The sequence below is a fragment of the Chanos chanos genome, chromosome 8 (assembly GCF_902362185.1).
Source record: "Chanos chanos chromosome 8, fChaCha1.1, whole genome shotgun sequence".
Taxonomy (NCBI): Eukaryota; Metazoa; Chordata; class Actinopteri; order Gonorynchiformes; family Chanidae; genus Chanos; species Chanos chanos.
The window spans coordinates 11,427,021-11,450,350 of record NC_044502.1 but is presented as its reverse complement, the minus strand read 5'-3'; the positions used below and the strand labels follow the sequence as shown (position 1 = coordinate 11,450,350).

General features: G+C 43.4%; 1 protein-coding gene across 1 annotated transcript; it reads right to left on the bottom strand.

The window, feature by feature from the left end:
- Positions 1-1,420: 1,420 nt before the first annotated feature.
- On the bottom strand, positions 1,421-23,322 carry LOC115818759 (inactive rhomboid protein 2-like). Its single transcript, XM_030782234.1, has 18 exons — positions 23,282-23,322; positions 16,060-16,214; positions 13,952-14,085; positions 13,300-13,480; positions 12,174-12,383; positions 11,729-11,857; positions 11,012-11,130; positions 10,647-10,853; positions 10,113-10,224; positions 9,049-9,123; positions 8,700-8,861; positions 8,239-8,318; positions 8,009-8,072; positions 7,650-7,744; positions 7,118-7,193; positions 6,872-6,972; positions 6,418-6,571; positions 1,421-1,840 (listed from the first exon to the last, which is right to left on the bottom strand). The coding sequence occupies exons 2-18, from the start codon at positions 16,192-16,194 to the stop codon at positions 1,421-1,423; spliced, it is 2,454 nt and encodes an 817-aa protein (XP_030638094.1). The 5' UTR covers positions 16,195-16,214; positions 23,282-23,322.
- Positions 23,323-23,330: the final 8 nt, after the last annotated feature.

Sequence of the window (23,330 nt, the reverse complement as noted above, 5' to 3'; positions counted from 1 at the left end):
AAAACAATACAGTCCGGGCACTTTAAGAAAAGTATGAAACAAATATTGACAACAAACAGAAAAAAAATGTTCAATTTATTCCCACTGTCCAACATATCTAACACAAGCAGTAAATCTCTCTCTCGAACCATAATATAGTGCAACGTATAATGACTACCAAAAGCTTCCCACGACCAAATCACCTCAATAAGGCCATAATCCTTTTCACAGTCATCGTTTTCTCAGCAGATAAGCCAGACATACAATAACGCAAAGGGCTCTGAAACTGGTGTAAATAATAAGCAATGTTCCAGAATCTTCCATGGCCAATGAACTGGGCCCGTGTGAGTGTGACTGACAGCTCAAAGAATGTGTAGTCCATGAGCAAGGCATGATACACGCTGATGTACTGGTGATTGTCTAGTCAGTTTAAAAAAAAAAAAAAAAAGGATTCTACGAATGTCATGAAAGTGTCAGCGCAATGCTAACTCAAAAAAAAACAATAACAGAGATAAAATCCTCATGGCTGAAATGTTTCCGTGTGATTCTCATGCGCACTGCGGACAAAGAATTCTGTAACTTTACCATCAATAACAACAATATCTGTGATCTTATAAATTAAGAAAAGAAAAGAAAACATTATGCAGCTGGTGTAGTAAAGTCTAGAGGTGTTTATCTTTTTTTCCCTTCTGTTCTACACTGTTGGTACTGCTGAGGTAAAGAGTGCTAAATGACACAGTACATAGTGCGTGTGATGACACTAAAAAAATGTTCTTTTCATGATGGGCATAATTTGAAAATATTATAACATGAGAATATGATCCAATCATATTCTTCATTCCAACTTAATCTTGGAATCAATTTCTCTATGGCAAATCAAACTGATGCATGGCTTTTCAGTTGAAATACACCTATGAGTAAATAGGTTTCCTATGAAAGTAGGTGGCCGCTTTGTTTCAGTGTTAAGACAAACACTACGTTAAAAAACAAAAAACAAAAACAAAAATCAACACAGTCCCAGACTTTTAGTATAACAAATGTATAAATCTATTGCGTGACAGAGTCAATAAAAGGTCGCACAGCTCGGACTCACAGTCAATTAATTCTTAGTGTCAGAACCTAATGTGAGGAGTTTATCAAATGTACTGTAACAAAAGCCTAGACAATTAAACAGTCAGTACTTCACTGGAACCTATAATCAGTGTGGCTGACAGTCCAAAGCAAGCACAGTGCTGTCACGTCTTGAAACTCCTCGCTGTCTTTTGGCTTCTGTCCCTCGTATCAAACGTACGGTCAACACACAACGTCCCGCGGTTCGGCGCCACGAAACACCTCGGAGCCGACCTCCACGAGCTTTCCCTGACCTAAGTTCCCTTTAAGGTTCCCCGGCATACTTTTCCCTTCAAGTCCAAGGTAGAAATTAGTGATTAGCTCATTAGTGCTAGTGGACCACATGGTCAATGTCATAGCGCTCACAGAACTTGCTAGTGAAGGGCAGGCAGGTAAGGTGCTCCAGCCAATGCCAGTTGATAGGGTAGACGTAGAACCACACAAACAGTGAGGAGAGTAACCCTATGTAGACCAGCAGCGACAGAAGGATGAGTATTCGTTTGCGGTACTTGTCCATCGTCCCGAAGGTGATGTAGGGCAAGAAGGCGAAGGAGAGGAGGAGGCCGCTGAGGAAGCCGAAGATGTGGGCGATGTTGTCGATCCACGGTAAAAGGCCACAGAGGAAAAGGAAGAGCATGATCCCCAGAAGTTTAAAGAAAGCCTTCCATGGTTTCTCCAAAATCTGCCAACTCTGGAAGAGCTCCACGAACAGGCAGGCCAGCAGACCGAACTGAGACCCGGCAGGACCCACCTGGACCACAAGGCAAAGAGGAAAGGAGTTACACATCAAAGCCACGATAATTCAAATGTCATCTAATCATAACAGTGCAATGTAGGCTCTTTAATTCAGAGGTAGTTAGGATTTTGTCAACTGTTCCTTGAGGCCATCTTAAGTCTTCCCGCGTGAAAAGATTTTTAAGAGATCATTGCTGGAATACAATTTTGTCCAGTAAAGCTGGTCAGTTTTAAGTTTTGCCTATAACGATACTTCAGACTTTTGCGCTGTAGAACTAAGCTCTTTTTTTTTGTTGTATTTTCAAGTCCGGCATCATGTGCTCAGAACTCAACAGAACCCAGAACAACGTGTAAATTTGTCAAGAGTGACGTCATTTGCCGAGTGAAATAATATTTTAATCAGCTGTTTGGGGTTTAAAGTAAACATCACGTTAATCATAGGAGTGTACCGTCTTGGCTTTTGGGCTAAAACATTAAACACAGGGAGCAACATTAGCACATTGGGCTCTGTTGTCAGACGGCATTGCGCTAATTGACAGAGTCAGTACCGTTTAGGGAAAGCTAGCCTGTTATTATGGGCCTCTGATGTAAAACACGGGCAAGTGATCACAAGGCTAAATGGAGAGCAGGTGCAAGCGGTAGGCTTTGAAGGGACAGGTTGGAGAAAGTATAAGCAATTACACTGCTTATACGTATAGCTAGCATGAAAAAAAAACCCCATCATCATCATCCATTTCCTCTTTGCTGAAAGCGACCGATTCACTGCCTAACAATAAAGCTCCACAAATGGATATGGGAACAATGATAGAAATATGACGAACCCATTGCCTAACAATAAAGCTCCAAAAATAGATTTAGCAACAACGGTGGAAATCTGACATCAGAGACAAAATTATTCGCTTTTAGTCTAATGAAAGGTCTCATATTCAAACATCACAAGAAGCAGGTGATGAAACAGACAGCTCTTGACCCAAACATTTGTGGGGGATGGTATTTGTTACCGCATAATTATTTTAACATTATCAATGAATGGGCTCAAAAAAGGGTTTTGTGACGATCAATACAATTCATTCTTTCCACGTCCAGCCTCTTATTCACGTCTACATATTTAAATATCCATTTTTTCGGTGGTAGGTCACGTCGTGCTCTCGCAAAGCTCCAAGCTGAGTGTTTTCAGAGCGAGCGCCTTAGCTTTTGGTTTTGCCAGAGAAAGGCATTTACTTAAAAAAAATCTCAGCAACCCATCTCAGTAAAGATATTCAGAGAGCCAAATTCTTTATCCTCTTTCTTTCCGGTCATCACCAGCTCACACACTTCTCCCCTTACAATTCCTGTTAGAACTGGTAGCGACAATAAAAGTCTTCTGACGAAGTGTAAGTGACATTTAAACGTGATGCATCACTCAGGCTGGCTGGTCGCAGCGGAGGGACATGGCTATTGTAACCTGATTAGCGTGACGTCAGGGTTACAGTGTGTGTCCGGGGCAGATGGCTAATCTGGGAGGACTCATCTTTCTGCAAGGACATGAGAGGTTTCCTAAACACGCACGAGTGACACGCCCCACACACGCGGCATGCATGCTTCGGACACGCTGGAGACAGGTTTGAAAACCTGCTCACGCCAAATGGTAAAGAGCCTTAGGTTTTCTTTAACTGCGGGTTGAAAGTTAATTGAGGGTGATTGGCGGGTCACTATGCTTAGTATGTGAACTGCGCTTTAAAGCACCCTGAGGAAAATCTTTCAAAACAGGGCACAAAGGGCTTCAAACAGTCTCTTACTGCACCCGTGTACCACTAGAAGTCATTATTTGAAATATTGCCATAGGCGTAAAAATTCCCCCAGCCAGAAAGCTGAATGGTCCATTCAAGGTAGATGTCTCAGAGCAGATCAGGAAAGGTACATCCTGCGTGAAAGATGTTGAGTAGAAGGAAAGTTTATTACCATGCATACGTAGCCATTCCTCCAATCTGATGACCACAAACTTTATTGTGACCCCCTGACCAAGAGAGATGATCTGATCAATGGGTAATCCACTTCTAGTCTGCTGAGAAACATCATGTAGCTTCAGGGGGGCTTTGGTTGAAGTTAAGCGTAACTGAGGTATAACGTCACATCTAACGCAATGCACCAGTAAACTCCCATGACTCTGCAACTCCTACCCAATACACATTAGCCTGACACACGTGCACAACCCCGACCACACACGCAATACGCAGTGTGTGTGGACTGGGGGATTATCTCACAGTAAGAGACTGCTTACTAACTGGACTAACTGGGGACATCTGGACCTGGACTCACCACGAGTATTGATCAACCCAAAAATTCTTCTACGCCAGACTGAAAAAAAAAAAGACTCTTATCATGTCACTTAAATCTACAATGTCAAATCACTGATTTGCATGATCTAAATATTCAATCACTATACGCGTATCCACAGTAAATTTCAACATTACCAAGGTCGTGTTGTTTGGTTTAACTGGATAATCTATGCTCTAATAGGCTTGGGGGGGGGGGGGGGGGGGGGGGGGGTCATTATTCCACAAGACATGGATTTTCATTTGTGACATCTGACAGGGAATAGCAGCAACAGTATGGTGCTTCTACCGGGCTGCTTTCATTGTCACTCTGCTGGTACATCACCTTCGGGCGTATGTGCACGGGTAACTGCAGATTACTGGCCAGGCTAAAATGCTTAACTCTGATCCTTTTTTCAGTTTATGCCATTACTGACATTTGAAACTGAACGCACACTGACCAAGTCACCTGGTAAACTTTTTCCAGTTTTCTACTTGTACGGGCTAGTCACAAAGCTCTTACACAAAGGACGATGGCTAAAATCTTTTTTCTTTCTTTCTTTTTTTTTTTTTGCAATTGCAGTTTCATCACAGGAAATCATTCCAAACGCCAGCACGAAGCTTGCCTAAAGCGCGAGATATCTTTCATGTCAAAGACACACAAAACCAAAAGAATTCAATCGTCTTACACCCTTCAGTCACTGAACTAGAAAACCCTACTCACAAACATACATATTGCAGTGAAATGTGTGGCTCCGTTCTGCTTATTTTACCGACGCACACTTCAGTAAAGAGTGAATGGAGCTAAGTGGGTTAAATAGGGTTGAAATGTGCTGTGCCAACTGGGTAATCCATTATTTCGCATAGCAGCAAATAAAAGCAAGTACAATCGGCTTGTGTTTATTCACAGTTACAAAAAAGGCTGTTCGTTTAGCAACTCCAACGGAATCACAAGTAAGCTAAATCACTCTTTCTGCAAGGACGAGAAAAGTATATCTTATATTCCTTTTCAGAACATGTTAATATCTCACAGGAAAACACACAGAAAAATGTATTTTCACACACGCTGATGCCTGTGTGCTCTCTGACCTCACTTCCTGTACAGGTTAAATTTAGGGTGTGCTGCTTCAGCAGAGCTCTCTGTTTTTAGCATCACCTCACAGACATTATTAATCCACTCACCAAGCCGATTCTGCTCTAACTTTCCATCAGCACATCAGACAGATAAAAGGCTGGATTAACCAGGGAGGGGGGGGGGGGCTAATGACCAGATAACATACATTGATCATCATTTTATCCGTCCCAGAGTACAAAGTGGAGTAGTCTTGCTTTAGGACGGGCAATGCTTGTTTGGCAAGTGACTAAGTCCTTTCAGCGTCATCTTTTCCCAACAGCAGCTGAATGAAGTGAAGTGTATTCAGCAGCAGAGAGAGAGAGAGAGAGAGAGAGAGAAAGCAAGCTTGTGAACAGACAAAATTCTTGTCTAAAATCTTCCTGTTTGACTTTTTATGTTGAACGTAAGTCTCACAGACCTCAAAAAAGTGGCCTCTTTTCAGTCTAATGGCAAATCGAGTACTGGTAACGATTTGACAGGTTTTTTTTTTTTTTAAAAAAAGCGAAGACCTAACCGAACCTCAGTACATCACGCTCCGTACGGCTGAGTGAGATTTGACAGGAGTCCTGGTTCAGCCGGGAGAGGACAGGAGCCTGAGGTTAGTTAAGATTAGGCCAACGAGGGGAACCACTTACCCTCCAGACAGGCACTCTCACACTCAGTAATCCCACACAAAGCTCCTCCAGTAATGAGCTAAGCTTTTCACTTGGCAACTCTCAGAGGGGTACAACTTTTATGCTCTCTCTCATTCTCTCTCCCTCCTTCCAAAAAAAAAAACGCCTGACCAGCTCGACAGTGAGATCAATGCTTTCCCAAGTACGAACCGTAAGCCTATTTAACATTTCACAGATGTCGTCTAAAGGAGGGGAGTAAGGTCAGGGAAGAACCGGCCGTCATCTCCAGCGCGCAAGTAAAAAGCGCCGCGCCCGCGTGCTTTGCACGGCGGCGTGCTGCGTCGAATTTGGCGTTGAAGCGGATTCAGTTTCAATCAATGCAATCCATTTATGAGCTGAACTGACACTGAATTAATTTCTCAAATATTATATGCTAATGAGAATCATTTAAATTCATGTTCTGAACTGTGCGAGCGAAAGGTAAATTGACTTTGATCTTAGAGCGCGGCGCTGCGTGGGACTCTAGCACGTGGCGTCGTTTGACTCTGTTATACGCTGATCGGTGCGGTACCTCGGCTCTGTAGGGCAGGAAGAGGGCACTGGCCAGGTTCCCCGTGATCCCGCTCAAGATGTAGATGATAGAAATTCGTAGCCAACCAGCAAGCTTCTCCAGATCCCTGAGGATGGTCATTTGAAACACCACAGAAACCAGGCAATGCAGCAGCCTGTTCAGGTAAAGACAGTACACCGTTAACCAACACAGCAGACGGCGTCGCTTTCAAACCATGACAGCGCTACACAGGTAATCCCCCGATCGCACAGAAATTCACCCAGTAAGTGCTTTTGCAAGAAGCGACCTACACGACGCATTGTAGCTACACGTTAGATAGAGTATGCAAATTATAATATGACATGGGTAAGCCTTTATCCTCTGTATCTAAATGTTCCATCTGACCGCATTTTAAGATAGTCAAATTGCTCATTTGAATTCAACTTTAGATTAGATTGATGATGTAGTGTCTAACCCAGCATGAAGGAAGAGAGAGAGCCACAGTCTGTAGAACTGATCTGGGACGTCAGGGTTTAGGAAAGGCAGGAGACCACACACGTCGTCCAGACAATGTACCTACAGAAGAATAGAGGGGAAAAAAAAAAAAAACTGGTATTAGAGATGTTTTAAAAAGACTGCAGTGGGTCGTGTCACAGACTCCAGCAGATTTTGCCGGAGTCCAGATATTTTAACGCGCCACAAACAGAACGACGAGCGTTACCTGGGAGCAAAGCGTGGCCTCTTCGTGAAAGTAGCCGTGCATAAACGTGCAGTAATCACGTGTGGCTATTTCGCACCTGACCAGATGAAGGAAAAAACAAAAAAAAAACAAAAAAAGAGAGAGAGAGAGAGAGAGAGACAGAGAGATCTGTCTGTTATAATCCATAAGCCTCATTTTGGCATATCGTGTAATCTGCAAATCAGCCAATTCAACACAGAGAGTCAGTAACTCTCAGTTGTCCGCACCCGCAGTCTCCCCTGCTTTGTGTGCACCGGTTGAGAGACGGCGAGTCTACAGGGTTAAAATGAACACAATGGCAACCTCAGATAACCTTGCTGGTTTGGATTAAGCCAGAACGGAACCAGCTGTTTTAAAGCATAGCAAACAGGAAGCTAAACAGCACTGGGAGAGCATACGTGCCGTGCTTGCATACGCACTGATTAATCAGGGAAATACCATTTCATGAGTTTAGGCGACATGAGACTGGCGTTCTGAATGAGCCACTGAAGACTCTGCTGGAGGAGTCTGTTACCTGCCCTTTGTTCCTATGCAGCAGGGCCTGGCTTTGATTGTGCAGTCCATGTGCCTGTACCCCGTGTGATTCCATTTCTTTGGGAAAGTGCAGATCTGAGAAGGGAGGAAAGGAAAGTCCGCAGTTTAGTCGCTCAATTAGTCGAGAAGAGTCAAACGGGGCCGTCAGCTTCCTCGGCCGCTTAAAGGAACCTGAACTGCTTTTCATTACGACCCCTGAGGAGATTAACCAAATAACTGAACTGCAGATGTGTGTTCTGTAGGCTTGGCTTTATTTATTTTGGATTCTTGCCTATGTGTATCCCGTAAGCGTTGGGTGGGGGTGGGGTGGGGGGAGGTGGGGGGTTAGGCACTGCTTACTGGCCACTGCGTGATGTCCTCGGGCCACACGTGAGGTGGTGCTGAAGCGGGCTCTTCACAGGTCCTGCTCCCAGCATGCATTTCACAACCAAAAAAGGCAAAACGGTAGATGTAGTGAACGAACAGAAAGCAGAGGTATTTATATTAGTTTTTTCCCCATAGATTTATTCAGCAGGGTTAAAAAGAGTCCATTCCCCTGTGTAAGGGTCCTGTTACTGTACAAAGTGTACCTGGGGTCTTGGTGACACACTGCACGAGTTGCATCAGCTTCATCATCACTGGTCCGTTCAATAAAGGTAGCTAAGGTCTCCTGCATACATAAACAGACATTTAAATCAAACGGTGTCCATGCAAAAAGATTAAACATAATTAAAATTCACTTATAGCAGAAAAATTTAAGTTTATAAATATACAGTTTATAAATAACTGCAAATTGAAAAATAATCAGGCTCAACTCAGCATTAAAACAATGTGTACTTTGGCACTGAGTAATGTACGAGTTATAACCTCTAGATGGCAGTAGAGGGCTAAAGCATACTGTTCATTGCATCTCTGTGCAGACAGGCAGTGAGAGGCTCCGTGTGACAGCAGTGTACGTTAGTGGTACTGTTACTATCTCACACTACTTTTTCTGAGTGTACGTGTGTGTGTGTGTGTGTGTGTGTTTGTGTGTGTGTGTGTGTGAGCATACCGAGCAGTCATCTCTCATGGTCTGAACACAACCTGAATTGTCGTTTTGTACACAGCAGCCTGACTCCCTCTCCATGTTCTTGGCTTTCTGAATAAGTGTGACAATTTGACTGTCCTTTCTGATGCAGGGGGAAAATTTTGCCCCCAGGTGTATCAGATCTTCCTGAAAGACAGACAACACAAAAAATAATTCACTGTCCTTTTAAAATAACATATTGACTTTACAATTTAATCAAAATCTCTTTTGAAAAGGTTTATTCAGAGGTCTTTCGGCACTGCTGGGTTGTTAAATTGAATTGAATTGAACTTAGTGGCAGTTTATTTAATCAAAACTGCAGACTGTGACTCACAGAGCCTGGACCGACCCAAAAGTTCTCCTGCTGCACATACTTCACACTCTCATAGATCCCTTTATTTCTCAATACCTGAGAGAAAGAGAGAGAGAGAGAGAGAGAGAGAGAGAGAGAGAAAGAAAGAGAGGGAGAGGGAGGGAGACAGAGAGAGGGAGAGAGAGAGAGAGAGGGAGAGAGGGGCAGCAGAGTCAGAGAGAGGGAGAGAGAGGGAGAGGGAGACAGAGAGAGGGAGGGAGGGGCAGCAGAGAGAGAGAGAGAGAGAGAGAGAGAGAGAGAGAGAGAGGGAGAGGGAGAGAGAGAGAGGGAGGGAGGGGCAGCAGAGTCAGAGAGAAAGAGAGAGGGAGAGGGAAAGAGGGGCAGCAGAGAAAGAGAGAGAGGGAGAGGGAGAGAGAGAGAGAGAGAGGGAGGGAGGGAGAGAGGGGCAGCAGAGTCAGGGAGAGAGAGAGAATCTGTTTTGAGACATGGGTAGAAACTGAAATTGTTCATGGGGTGTGTCTATCCTAATCGCCTCAGAAGCAGAACACTCCTAATTGCTCTCCATTTCAGACCTGTAATTCTATACTGCTGAAGGATTCCCTTAGAGGGGCTAAAGGCCACAGACCCCTTCAGGCTTTCCCTTGTTGACAGTAAGAGCTTACAGAGGCAGGAGGTGGGGGAGAGAGGGGTTTTGAGGCGAGTGAACACAACCATTTTTAACCCCAAGGACAGAGACAGAGGAATTCTGGGTAATTACAGGGCGGCAAAAGGGAAAAGTGTGGCTGTCGTGGCAGGCTAAGGCTCATGATGATTTCTGTCATCAGCTTCCGGAAGATACTACTGCTTAAGCTTCAGCACTGAACACAAACATATTACTGATAGCCCTAATTAACGACTAGATGCTCTACAGTACTGTACAAGACACACCGCGGTACCTACAATTGCTTTCAACCTTTCACAAAACCAGAACCAGGGTAACTACAAATTACACTTCAGGCAGTACTGTCATAGGTACGTCTTACACAGATCTTACACCATCTTACAACATGAGCTTTCCCCAAAGGCTTCTCGCACATAATTCTTACCAGCTCTGTAACGGCGTGCTGGGCAAAGCCAACTGGGGCAAAGCCATAAGTGCAAATGGCCAGCAGCGTGATGACTATGTGCACAAACGTGATCCAGTAGGTGAAGTAAGGCCTAAGAAAAAGAGTAGGTTGAAATGAATAAGTTTCTATGAGAATGTTATCATTTTTTAACGACAACGAAGTCAATGGAATTATTATTGTAATTTGGCTGAATGGGAACATCATTTATGAATGAGACGAATAGTTAAACACAAGAATTAAGCCTTAAAGTCTTTGCCGTCTGATGTAGGAAGAAAGTGCCATCAGTTAAAGAGTGCGCAAACATTGCCGATATAAAAAGAAGCCGACAGAACTTCTCTATTTTAGGACCTAAACTGAATAGAAAATGTAAGTAGCTCAGACACATTTGATGTTTTATTCAAAACAGTTCATGAAAAAAAAAATAGATTCACAGACATTGAACTGATGGGATGCGCCGGGCTAATGCTGTTTGAGACTAAGGAGAAAGCCAGTTCTGTGAGAGTTTGCGCTCACCGGTGGCTGTGGAAATCTTCCAGTTGCTTCTGGACTTGACTGCTCAGGCTGTGACGGTAATGTCGGTTAAGCCACTTCCCCACCACCCCCATCCCGTACTGACGCTTCTGCTTGTCGAAGGCAAAGTGCTTCACCTGGGAGGCGATCCGCCGACCCCTCCGCGGGTCGCCCTGCTCCGCCGGGGGTGGGGTTTTAGAGATGTCCTTACTGTGTAAGAGAGAGGGAGCGAAAGAGAGAGAGAGAGAGATAGAACGAACGTATAAAAGCATGTGGACAGAACTCGAGCGAAGAATTAAAAGAAAGAGAAAATCTCCGACAATTTTGAAAACGAGACCCGCTTTTTCTTTTTCGTCTCTTTGACTCACAAGCTTGGATAAGCGGCTCCTTCCCCGAGGGGCACGTCGGCCGCGGCAAAGGCGGCCGACAGAGGGGGTGACTCAAACACATCATCCGCCATGGAGTACAGTTCGTCATGAACATCCACCTGTTAGGTAGGAGAGAGGTCAAGAAGGCAGCAATTCTCATCTACTGACTCTACAACAGAAACATGACTGGGCTTTTTCTCACCACATTCAAACCTTTATTGGAACTACCTCAACTAGCAATCGCTGATTATTACGTATCCCAGACAAACAGGTGCTAACGGTACCAATCACATTCGGTACCAAACTGTGCTCTGTCGCTTGAAATCCGAGTATGTCGGCGTAATAATGAATATGTTTATGCCAGCGGTGCCCGCTGGCAACAAAAATAGCAATTTGACATTTACTCTTGATTATCCAGCTGCTGTTGCCCCGTGTGTTAGAACCAGCTGAGTTTACCTGTGACAGTGGGAGAGAGTGGATGGAGTAGCAGCACAGCATTAGAGAAAGAAAGAAAGAAAGAAAAAGAAAGAAAGAAAGACATGCACAACAAATAAATACAAGAAGGAACAAATGAGGGAAGAGCATCGCGCCAGGTCAAAAAAGGACAGAGACACACACAAGCTGAGCACATAGACAGTGCTAGAAGGATCAGAAACAGAACCGGGGGGAGGGGAGGGGGGGGACAGCAACACAACAACACGGAGCTTGGACCCTTGCCTTGCTGAAGAAGACTGAGTCAGACGTGTCAACCCCATCCACCGTGTCCTCGTCTTGCCAGCTGGGCCTGGCGAAACTGCGTCTCTGGAAACCACGCCGTGTCTGAGAACCATGCAGACTCGGACGACCCTGTGGAGCAAGACTTCTCAAGTCAGCCACAGGAATAAAAAAAAAAAAAAAAAGACTCCCATCCAACAGAAGGCAAAGCTTGCTGAAGAACACATATTTTCAACACAGCAGTAACAAACTGGGCAAATTATTTATAGTCCACTGTCAATCTACTTATATGCACATATGGATAATTTGACTATCTTGTGCGTGCATGAGACCAAGCGTAAGGACGAGCAAGATGATGACAAAACAAAAACAGACAACGATACAGGTGTTCTGCTACAAATAGAGCGAGGGGGCAGAAAAAGCATGCGGTTCCCATGGAGACACTGACCCTCAGGAGGTTGGAGGCGGCACGGATGCTCATGCGGGCGACAGACTCCCTCTTTCTCCGCGGGAGGCGGGTGTAACCCGAGCGCTGGCTGGTGAAGGAGCAGAGCGAGGTAACGCCCGGGGTCAGCGGGGCGTGGGCCGTGTGGGGCGTCCTCGGCCGATCCGTGTCGTCGTAACGGAATGGTCGTCCACGCGCCAGGGGGTCCACAATCTGTCAGGGCGCAGAGACAACATCACCAGAGAGCAAGTCTGCTGCAAAGTCATCAAACGCGCGTTGGCACAAAAGACGGAGAGATTTAAGAAAATTCCTGCAGACCGTAAAGCCATATACAACACTTTTATCCTACGGATTACAACACAAATCTCAGAGGAATACGAGCAAAACAAGACTGACCCCATGAATAACAAATCTAAAGAGCGTTATATTTCATACGTCGTCAAAAAATTAGGGTGACTCTTAAGTCTGTTAAGGTAACAGAACATCACAATAGTGAATGAATGAATGAATGAATGACTGAATGACTGAATAAATGAATGTTTGAAAACCCAACGCCCTAGCATACAGCTTACCAACCAGTCCCTTTTACTGTGCGAGAGCTGAGGACTGGTGCAGCATAGCACGGCCAGCAGTGTAAACGTACGCTGGCTGTGCAGACTCACAGGAGCGTGTGCAGCCTGGAAGCATGAGTGGAGCTAACGCGGCCACAGCGAGAGTGTCTAAGTCTCCCTCCATCACTTCCTTCACTCCCTGCATTATTTATGGACCAGAGTGAAGCTGCTTCCCTTAGTGCTGCACCCCCTTCTTCATCTAGCTCTACCAGATTATCAGGCCGGCCCCGCGGTGCGGAGCCCAGCATGCACCAAGACGAGCGTGGGACTAAAAGTCGGTTTTATTTTTGGCCCGGTCTCTCAGAACAGAGTTTTTGAGCTTCATACTTGGCATTTTTGTCTAATGTGTTGTGGTGTTAAGATACAGTTCTGAAGAGAGGGAAAAAAAAAAATTTATAGAACAGACTTAAACCTTCATGACCTTTTTTTCCCTCTTCTGTTTTCCACAGTTTCACATGACAAATTTCCCAATAAGGCAAACTGAATAGCATATCTAAGTGCAGAACCCGCGATCGTACTTTTGGCATCTTGGAGGTTGCCGGGGAGTCCGGGCCCTGGTCCACGCTGGGCATTTCCTGCATGTCGCGGTACTGGATTTTGAGTTTGCCGAGACGCTGGCTGCAGTGACGTAGACTCTTCCTCTGCCATACCTGCTGCTTTGCGTCACATTCACCCACTCCAAACCACTCTGCCGTGCCTCTGTACAGCACAGCCGGGACAAAGCAGTGAATCAACATCAGAGAAGAACAACATGTGCAGTTTTTAAAGAAAAAACTGGTTAAAATAAAGACAAAAAAAACCACTCAGAAGCTGAAATGGAAAGGTTAATTAGGTCTAATGTCGATGTAGGGAGTGGAAGAATGGTTGATAGAATGCTCGAATATAACTGGTTACAGTTTACCGCTTATGCAAATATCGTATGGTATGGTGTATCATGCCAACTCCACTAACAACAAGTGATGTGCTAGATAAGATAGATGATGATGATAAGATATGATAAGAATAACAATCAGCACAGTGTGAACCACAATGCAGGAGGGAAAATAAAAACATAAGAGTTGCCTGAGGAGACAGATGCATGGGAGGTGAATGCTGATGCGCTGCATATGAGTGCAATTTTAAAGCAGCTGTTAGAGCTGGAATAGCCGCGGCTTCGGCGAGAAGGCTCACTTGCGTATGCTCTGCGAGAGAGAGGTCTGTCTGCGAAACGCCGCCCTCCGTTCTCCTGCAGACGGGCCGCCGTCCGACAACGCATCGCTGGACTGCTGTAGACTCACGCTCTTCTTCTGTGATGCTCGCAGTGGCTGGAGAGGACGTGACAGGCAATAATTAACACACAGAGAGAAACACAGTAATTTAAGGGGAAGTGAGTATATCCAAGGGAAATTATGCTAAGCAGTTACTGGATCACAATGATAGGATGACAAGGCCTATTAAAAAGTTCCCACGAGCATTTGAAAAACAAACAAATACATCATAAAATACGTCATAACTCCAGAAAACTAACAGAGAAAATTGGCAGGTGCTCCCCCCACCCCCCCCGTGTAAAGTTTACTGCCTTTGCCCAGGGTTGATTTCAGAGTTACGATAAAACCATTAAAGCCTTTAGTCTACCAATTATTCATGTGAAAGTGTTATTTCCTAGTTCTTTCATTACTGTATTTTCTCTAAAGAGTACTTCTTTACACTAACAGTAAACATCCGTTAGCGTGGATTATGGAAAGACTCTTAGAGCTTAATAAAAAAAAAAAAAGCAAATTTATCATGCTGGGGTCCTTTGTTTGTCTTTGTGGCATAAAGACTGAATTTCATATGGCACTAATCAAACAAATTTTCCCATGGCTGCGGATATGCTGCAGTGCACACGTGACAAGCGAGTGTAGCGAGAAGGGCTTTGTTTTCCTCCTGCTAAGCTATGATATGGCTATGACACATTAGTGATGCACTGTAGCGTGTAACATATGTGCTACCGGACTGGATGTCAGCAGGGGAACAAAGTCCAACGGCAACGTGTTTGCAAGCGAGCGTGTGTGTGTGTGTGTGTGTGTATGCACATCTATGAAACGCGCATAACCATGCACGTGTGTCAGCGAGCACAGAAAGGGGGTGAGGGCTTGCACGCGTGTATATATATATATGTTTCAAGCTATGACAGCTCGTGTTAATAAAACAGCACTCCCTTGGCAGACTCCACTGCGCCGAACTAGTCAGTTACGACAGCCAGAGATTCCGTGTACACACACATACGAAGGAGCAGGTAATCTCAGTTTAAGCTCTCACTTCATGAGGAGGAGCTCTTAGAAAACCCAACTGGGATTTTTGGTCATTGAACGTTTGACCACAGAGAGGGTTGAGGAAGAGATGGTAACTGCGTGAGACACGACTGGGTTTAATGGTACGTGCAGCAGCCACTGCGGGCAGAGCCGCGGACCGGCTACAGGGATCGGGATTTGTTTACAGTTTCAAAGCAATAACCGCTACGCTTGACCGCACAAGTTTGTTTGACTACTGGGACACTGTGCGCTTCAAAGGACTACACAAACAAGCAGAAAGACCAACGAATGGGAAATGGGCCGCAAGAAGGTGCTGAGAAGGACGTTTCTGAGAAGTTCTCGTCGATCTGTCATCGACAGAGAGAGAGAGAGAAACAGATAGCATCTTGCGGGAGCATATCTGCATTGCTGTGCAAAAAGAACATAAAGCTTTAAGTCAATGACAGACTGACGCTGTTTCTTAACAAGGTCACACGTGTTCCCTGCCTCGCAAATTTATGCAGATTGTTATTCATTTCCATTTGCTTACGATTATAGAGCATAGGATCTTTAGAATGAGACATGCAAACATAAACACGTGCATAGCAGGAGGTAACAGGAGAATTGAAGTGAGAAAAAAAAACACTTGATCCCAGACATTTGTCTTCATCTTAAAATTTAACATTACTGTCTGCTCTCTCCGCCACCGAACCAAAATGTTCACTAAGCCGCAAAGGTCAAGAAAAGAACCGGCTACAGCAAACTGTAAAGTTTAAAATCAGTGGTGGACAGCCAAGTAATCTCCTCCCTTGTCATAGCAGTACAATATACTCGTGCAATACACAATATGACACAACATATGATTAAAAATGGCAAAGTAACAAACGTCATCTGCATGACACATTCTTAGTGTCAGTGAGGAAAGAAAAGTCCCCATTCGACATTACGTTCGAGACCTAAACACGAACACAAGGAACGCAAACCTGAAAACTAAGTTCAGAGGAAACTTGCAGTAATCTCTCATACTTGTTTGGCTGTTTGATCTTCTTCCTCAGAGGGTGGAATGGCAATGGTCAAACTGGGCGGTTTCTTGCTCTTCAAGCGGCTGTCTGATTGGCCGCCGTTGCCGTTTGGATCCCCTCCATCCCGTTCGGATGACATCCCCTCTGGTTCTTCGCGTTCTTTAAAGGAAAGAGAAAGAAAAAAAAAAGTCAGACTCCATGGCTTTTTATGTGACATTCCCACAAACAGTTTCAAAGTAATGAGTCTTTTCAAGTAAGTAGGCTAACTGTTAAGTTACAACTTTAATATGATTGCGGCTGCCGCTGTAGTGGCGATTTAAACTTTGGAAAAAATTCAGCAGCTTGCTAACGCTGTCTAACACAACAGAGGAGGTGGGGAAAAAAAAAAAAGAGACTGTCTCCTGAATAACAAAGTGTAATTTCCATAAAAGAAACTTTGCTCCAATGTAGGCTATCACGGGATCTGGTGGCTTACAGTATATCTGAATATTGTGGTGAATGTTGTGTCTCCTATATCCTAGTGCTGTGTTATTCTTCAACTCAATCAGAAAGTGTCAGCACTTTACCACTGCATGAAAGCACGCGCGACCACACAGCAACTGCTAATTGTGCTAAACGATCACCACAGAAAAAACACCGGGAACTAAATAAGGCATGGCCACGCACTATTGTATTTTGTTGCTAAGGGGTTGTTTCAGTTTCTAAAAACTCAAACTTCATGGGTGACCAGCACTGGTGTGCAGTCATGTACATGAAACTAGTACACACCCCTGATAAACCCATTTCATCAATTTCACACCCACTGAAGTAGAAATGAAAGATAACGGCGTGAACCAAAATATCCTCCGGTTCAACGCTATCAAGACTGAGTAAGATCAACGTGTGTTTTTCTTGGTTTTGTGTAACTCTTTGTGAGAATTGCAGTGAGCTCCTAGGCTACGCAAGGAATAAATACCTGCTACACACAGAATTTGCTGGGAGAGAGAGTGTATTCACTTTGCAGGTGACGGTAAAGACATTGCCATCCGAAACAACATTCAATTCAAACAAACGGTTACAAAATTAAGACCACACAAACAAGATTTTGGAATATCATCTCGCTGCGCAGTGGTCCTTGTCAGAACGGACACATTATATTCTGGTGTCCGTTAGTTAAAAGTGAATCATACACGACTGTTTGGCAGATCATGCCCTAAAGAGCCACGGAACCAGAAGGAACATACAATCCAAACATGTACCATCACTACAGACAGTTGTCAAGTTATTGCAATGGGTCAGCTTCTCAAAAGGCAATGGTTTCACCCAGCATTTCATAAGTCACTAACACTTCTCAGTCATTTATTGATGCATCGCAAGTGTGGATTTTTAAACTACTACTCATTAAATTATATGTGCAATACATCATTTCATAGGTTTGTCAATGCTAACAACATAACTGTGCGCCTGAATCTTATAAACACAGGCTTGATGAATTCCTATTAGTCTAAAAGCACTCACACAGTAAACAACTCAGAAAAGTCAATATCGGTATGGATGCAGCAATTTATATAATTAGGTGAGTGATTCATTTCCTTCACTACTCAGTCCAAATGCAACCTTGCAACTATATTAGGCATACTGAGCAGCTGCATGTGCACGAAAAGATCTGAAACATTCTCCAAGTCTTCCAACATTTCAGAAATGATGGAGAAAAAAAAACCACCATATGCAAGAAGGAAAAAGATTTCTTTGAAATATTTGTGTTGCAAGTTATTACCAAAACAAAAACGCCTCAAATTTCAGGTTAAGCCTTCTCTGCATTCAACAATTAGCTCTTTGCTCACTGGTGATGAACTGATGGGTAGATATTGGACTGGCGCTATGGTTTGTGAAGGTTTCCTATATCCAAATCATTCTTGATATCATCAGCGGTCTGGAATGTGCAACTGTCAGTCAGCAGCAATCAATAGACAGGCCAGAATGACAGTCTTCTGAGACCTAGCTATGAGGAAAAGGCACATCTAGGGAAACCCGACACGAGAAAAGTCAATGCCACTCTATTCTGTACTGGAGTGCAATTATGGAGGGAAGGGCATTCCGCCTCATGAAGTCTCTGAACCAGCAACCCCCCCCCTTCCCACAAACCATCCTTACCCATGCTATAAAACCCTGCTTAGAGCTGTAGAGTTCTCTCACGGTTTCGCTAATGCAGATTTTTACAAGGCATCTGAGAGTTACTTTAAATTATTAACCACAGTTCTCTTCTAATCATCTCAGTTTTCTGACAAAAACAACGGCGTACGCCTGATCATATAATCAGTGAGGTAATGCACACTGCTATGTTCTTTCAAGTAGTGGAAGACACAGAGGAAAAGGTGACTTAGGCACGGAGAACGAACGGAGACGTGATACTCCGCCCACCCGTTTGACACAACCCTGGTCTAACGTTTTACACGGCTGCGTCGGTATTTTAAGAGCCACGGAAAGGCACACCTAAATGTCACACAAAGATAAACAACAAAAAAAAAAAAAAATCCTGAAGCCAGCTCAAACGAATGGAAAAGCAAAACAAACTTGCTCTGGTACTATGAGTCACGGATGGGTCACCGTAAACATGTTATTACGCTTCTAATTCAGTGCTTAGATCTGGAGGCAATTTCATTTAATCTGGCTTAAGGTTTTAGGACAGGTCCCCCAGATTACGAAAGAAAGGTCCCCTAGATTAGCCCCACGAGATGGGCACTGTGTAAAGGGGTTGCCGGAAAAAAAGGGGGCTATTTACAGGTACCCAGGAAGGTATGCTGACATTCTGTGGCCCAAATAGCAACCATGTAAACAAACCTAAAGCTGGAGCTTCTGTGTCGCAACTGGTCTGTCGTCCTCACTTGGAAAACATTGCAAATCTAAGTGGATTAAACGCACTACACAGGAAACATCCACACGCTGCGAGTTACATGGCCCCTTTGATGGTAGATAATAGCTTTGGAATCAAGGGAGGGATTTTCTTGCAAGAAAATCTTCCTTTACAGAGCATTCCAAGAGTGATTAAGTATATTGTCATCTCATTCTGAGTCAAATTTGTTCCTCTACTGTGAACTGTTTGTTCCCCCGTTTGTGAGTCGATTTGGATGAAAGCGTCAGCCAAACAAATGTAATGTAATGAAAACGTGATGTGAGCAGCAACAATCTGACCACACCAAGAACCCAAGCACATGACATGAACATACACGCCAAAAAAAAATGTGTACAACAACATAAGCACAAAACTTCCCAGTAAAGCCATCCCACAAATTTGACGCAACACTTAGCAAGAAGGCTAACCCCACCTCAAGTGTTGAAACGCTTATGTCCTGAATAGGCTACAGATGGGCTGTTGCTAATGGTAGTGACATGCTGTAATCTTAACAAGTCTTAAATGAATTCATTTTTAATAAACATATCATTAAAAATGAATTAAGAATTCTTTTGGGCCACCACATGTTCTATACAGTGGGTGTCTGTATCTAATTGTTTCTGTGAGGTACCACTGTATCGATGCATTTCCAAAACATGACTACATAGACAATGAGTTCACCTAAACCCGTTTTACACAGTACTTTTGACATTTTCAAACTGTGTTCAGTAAGAAATACCTGTTTGGCAGTGTCCTGCATGTGGACCAAAAACAGTAATGATTCACAGTGAGGACACTGTAGCACACGCTCAGGCAACAGGCTAGTCAGTCCATCTTGGCTTTCCAGGGCTGCACCAGAACCATGTTTCTTTATGGTCCCAAGCCTTTACAGAAACTCCTTCCCAGCCACAGCTCATCATTTGGATGTTTAACTAGAATTCTCTGGTGTGTTTTATGTACATCCCATTGCAAGGGTGCTGCTTCAATTGGACTAAAATTGACATGAAACTAGCTTCAAACTACACACAGATAACAATCATCTTACAGTCAGCGGGCCTGCATACAGAATTGAAAGTGAAGACCGTCATTGCAGGCTGTGTGATTTTATACTCACATGGAAGGCAGTTCCACACATACCACTGCCTGAACACACCAGCTGTCACCCTCTGCAGTAGCCGTGGAGACAGACTAAAATGTGCTAGCTCCGAATGTCAAGGTTTCGTAGCTGAATACCATGCCATAGTGTAACCCAGTACATGCACCCAAAGATAGACAAAACACAGAGAAGGTCAGGTTTCGCTTTCTACAAACTGCTGGACCATCTGCTACGATTAGGTCGATTAGGCTTCAACATAATGATGATCCACCCAGTTCTGGCTGCATGCTCACCTTACGCACCAAAAACATTTTAGAATATGATGTTACAGCAGACATTATAACAGGAACATAACAGGGTATTGAAGATATTAAATAGTAAGGCCTCTGACTGGACTCTTCAAAGGAGGAATTCATCGTTGCTGACAGATGGGCCTTTTTTGGCAGTTACTTCTTGCAATTAAATTGTCACAGTAGTTCTGTTATGTTTTTTCAGTGGACAAATAGTAATCAGAGTTGTTATAAGTTACAGTCTGAAATACTGTAAGCATATTAATGCAAGCTTTACATGAACTAACCAAGCAAAACAGGTCTTTAGTTCTTTAATTCGTTCTGAAAATCATTTTGAGCAAAATTTCTGTTAACTAAGCTGCGACTGTCACTGGTTACTGCTAAGGGCGCTATAAATCAATTCAGTTTTGAGTGTGTTTTAGGTTATTACAACTGGCAATTCTGGTGGGAAAACCCATGACAAACCCAGAGGTTCACAACAAGTTCATATGTCAAAAGGGGTGTGGTCCCCCTTTATCTAACACTACAGGGATTCACTTTAAAGCAAAAATAGTAGCATGATGCACGCTGGCCTTCTGCATTCAAGTCAAGCATTAAACACCAGTAACCAGTCCATGAAAATCAAGATTAACCTCTGCCTTTCAGACACACTACTTACACACACTTACTTTCTTTAGAGTAAATCAACATTTGTACAAAATTTGTAAAACAAAATGCATTATTTGGGACGGCGCCTAAGAAACAACCTGCTGTCAGGCAAAGAAAGAAACTGTTAAAAACTTCTCAAACGGTCTCAACACCCACTTTCCTCCTGAAGAGAGAGAAAACTTTCGCACGTTTGCTATTTGACAAAATCACCTCTTGCTTAACTACGGTCAACTTTATCAACACTAAAAACAGAAGTGTCCAGGGGATAGTTTCATTTCTTCATTTTGGCCCTGTCTTCTTACACAACGCTCTATGACGAAAAAGAAAAATCAATCAATAGGTTAACTGCAAAACAAAAGCTATCAGTCTACATTACGTATTTGAAACCGTAAGACAAATAGTGATGTTACGAAGAACATTCTGGGAAATAATACCATGATATCTTTGTATGAAGCAGAAGTCTAACAGTCAGATGTGTAAATCAAAGAGAATGACCTCAGTGTGCCACATCATACTTGTGGCAGAAGGTTCCCGCTCATTGCTTTGTCATGTAGGATGACACCATCTCACATGGTCTCAGTTTTCAACTGGTGTGACTGGTTGTAAAATACCAAAATGCCGCTACGCATCACCAATGAAATCAAGTCAAAAGTGAACTTGCTCTGCTTTCAGTTTAAAATGAACCGTGTACAATGACAAGGCTCAGTCTATAAGAAATGTCCAGACAAAGAAACTGCCCATAAACTGCGAGATTCAATAAATGACGTAATTCATGAAGCCCGTATTATACTGAAAATGCTTTGATTATTTAAACCAGAGCTTACTGTGGCTACAACAAGAAAAACAAACATAGAAGTTCCACAACTCTCCTCTCCTGTGGATGATGTTCTTGGAAATTCCTTGAGTATCTTTCAGCCCAGTTTCTTCATCTGTGCCATAACTGAAATTTCAAGTTGGGACCTGCAATATGGACGGAAAACTGACTTTTTTTTTTAGCCCTACCCTCCCCGACCTGAAAGACTAGAGAAAACGGGAATAAATAGAGTAGAAAAGCTGTATTAAAGAATGGAAAATGCTGATACATACCTTAAGGGAAAGGGTAAAAATTAATTAAGGATTTTTTTCAACCTCTGGGTTCAGTAATTTAAGTAAAATACGCTAGCTACAATGGAATGTAGCTCTGAATGACGTTCTAAAACAAGACACAGAGCTAGCTCCGTAAAAATGAGGCATCTCTTTGCAAATCCCCACTTTCTAATGGGCAAGTCATAGCAAGGCATTCGTGTGTGTCAGAGCACTGTGGGTGTGTAGCCTCTTATGTCTTAGACAATCAATGCTAAATAAAAATGAATTAAAATAGAAACCGCGAGTCCTTTACTCTGTGGCAAGGGAAAAGAGGTAATATGGCTATTAGAAGGTCAGATATGTCATCAATAAAACAAACAGCTAACCAAAACAGAAAAGCAATCAAGCTGTATCAGTTCATACTTTCATATTGTCTTATCACAAGCATCACTAAACTGGGTTGTCAGTATTCCTTCCTCCTGTTTGCAGGTGTTTTGTGGTATAGCCTAACTTCCAACGAAAAGCAGATGCAGATGACAAGAGTGAATGTCGTTCCAGTCTTAAACAAATGTTACCAACTCCAACACGCTGGTACCTGCGATTTCATTCATAAGGAGTGCGTGTTAAGCAACTGACAGAAATCAAGAGAACAAGTATTTCTGCACATTGTAGCCTCTGTGACATTTGATCGCGTAATCCATTACTGTCCTTGGGGTAACTATGGTTTCATAAACTCTGTGACCACTGAAAATTCGTCACTGTTGATTAATATTTCCGCACTCGGAATATATGAAAGATCAACAAAACACGCCTCTAGTCCTTTAAATAATTAAATAAAGTACATAAATCGGGCGCGAATCATAGGTGAACTCCGAACGGAAGTTGCGTGAAAACTACTTTAAAGAGGGTGTTATATGTCTACCTCAATTTCTCGTAACACATAATTTACCCTTTACCCAGAATAAAGCAAAGCAAAGCAAAACAAAACAAATTACCAGCATTACCTTAGATACACATCATACCCCATGCGCAGATATCTTTGGGAGATTTTACGTTGTTAGACTGCAAATGCAAAATACTGGACCAACTATGGGCGGCATGCTTCAATAGCATAAAAATACAAAAATAACGCTAATCCCAATGACTTCGTGTGTAACCGTACTCAAGTACGAAACAGTTATCGTGCGGGTAGCGGCACGCTTTGTCCTTGTCAAGTAACATTCACCTAGCAAATATGTGACAACAATCTTCCCACCTTCGAAATCAAGAGGTCAGTGTCTTCCAACAGAGTTCCATCGAAGTCC

Bases quoted from the DNA above. Each gene is read 5' to 3' on its own strand.
- LOC115818759 (XM_030782234.1), bottom strand. From the start codon at position 16,194: ATGTCATCCGAACGGGATGGAGGGGATCCAAACGGCAACGGCGGCCAA. The intron at 10,225-10,646 runs GTGAGCGCAAAC...TCTTTTTCTTAG, and splicing joins GAAGATTTCCACAGCCACCG to GCCTTACTTCACCTACTGGA. The intron at 9,124-10,112 runs GTAAGAATTATG...TCTTTCTCTCAG, and splicing joins AGCACGCCGTTACAGAGCTG to GTATTGAGAAATAAAGGGAT.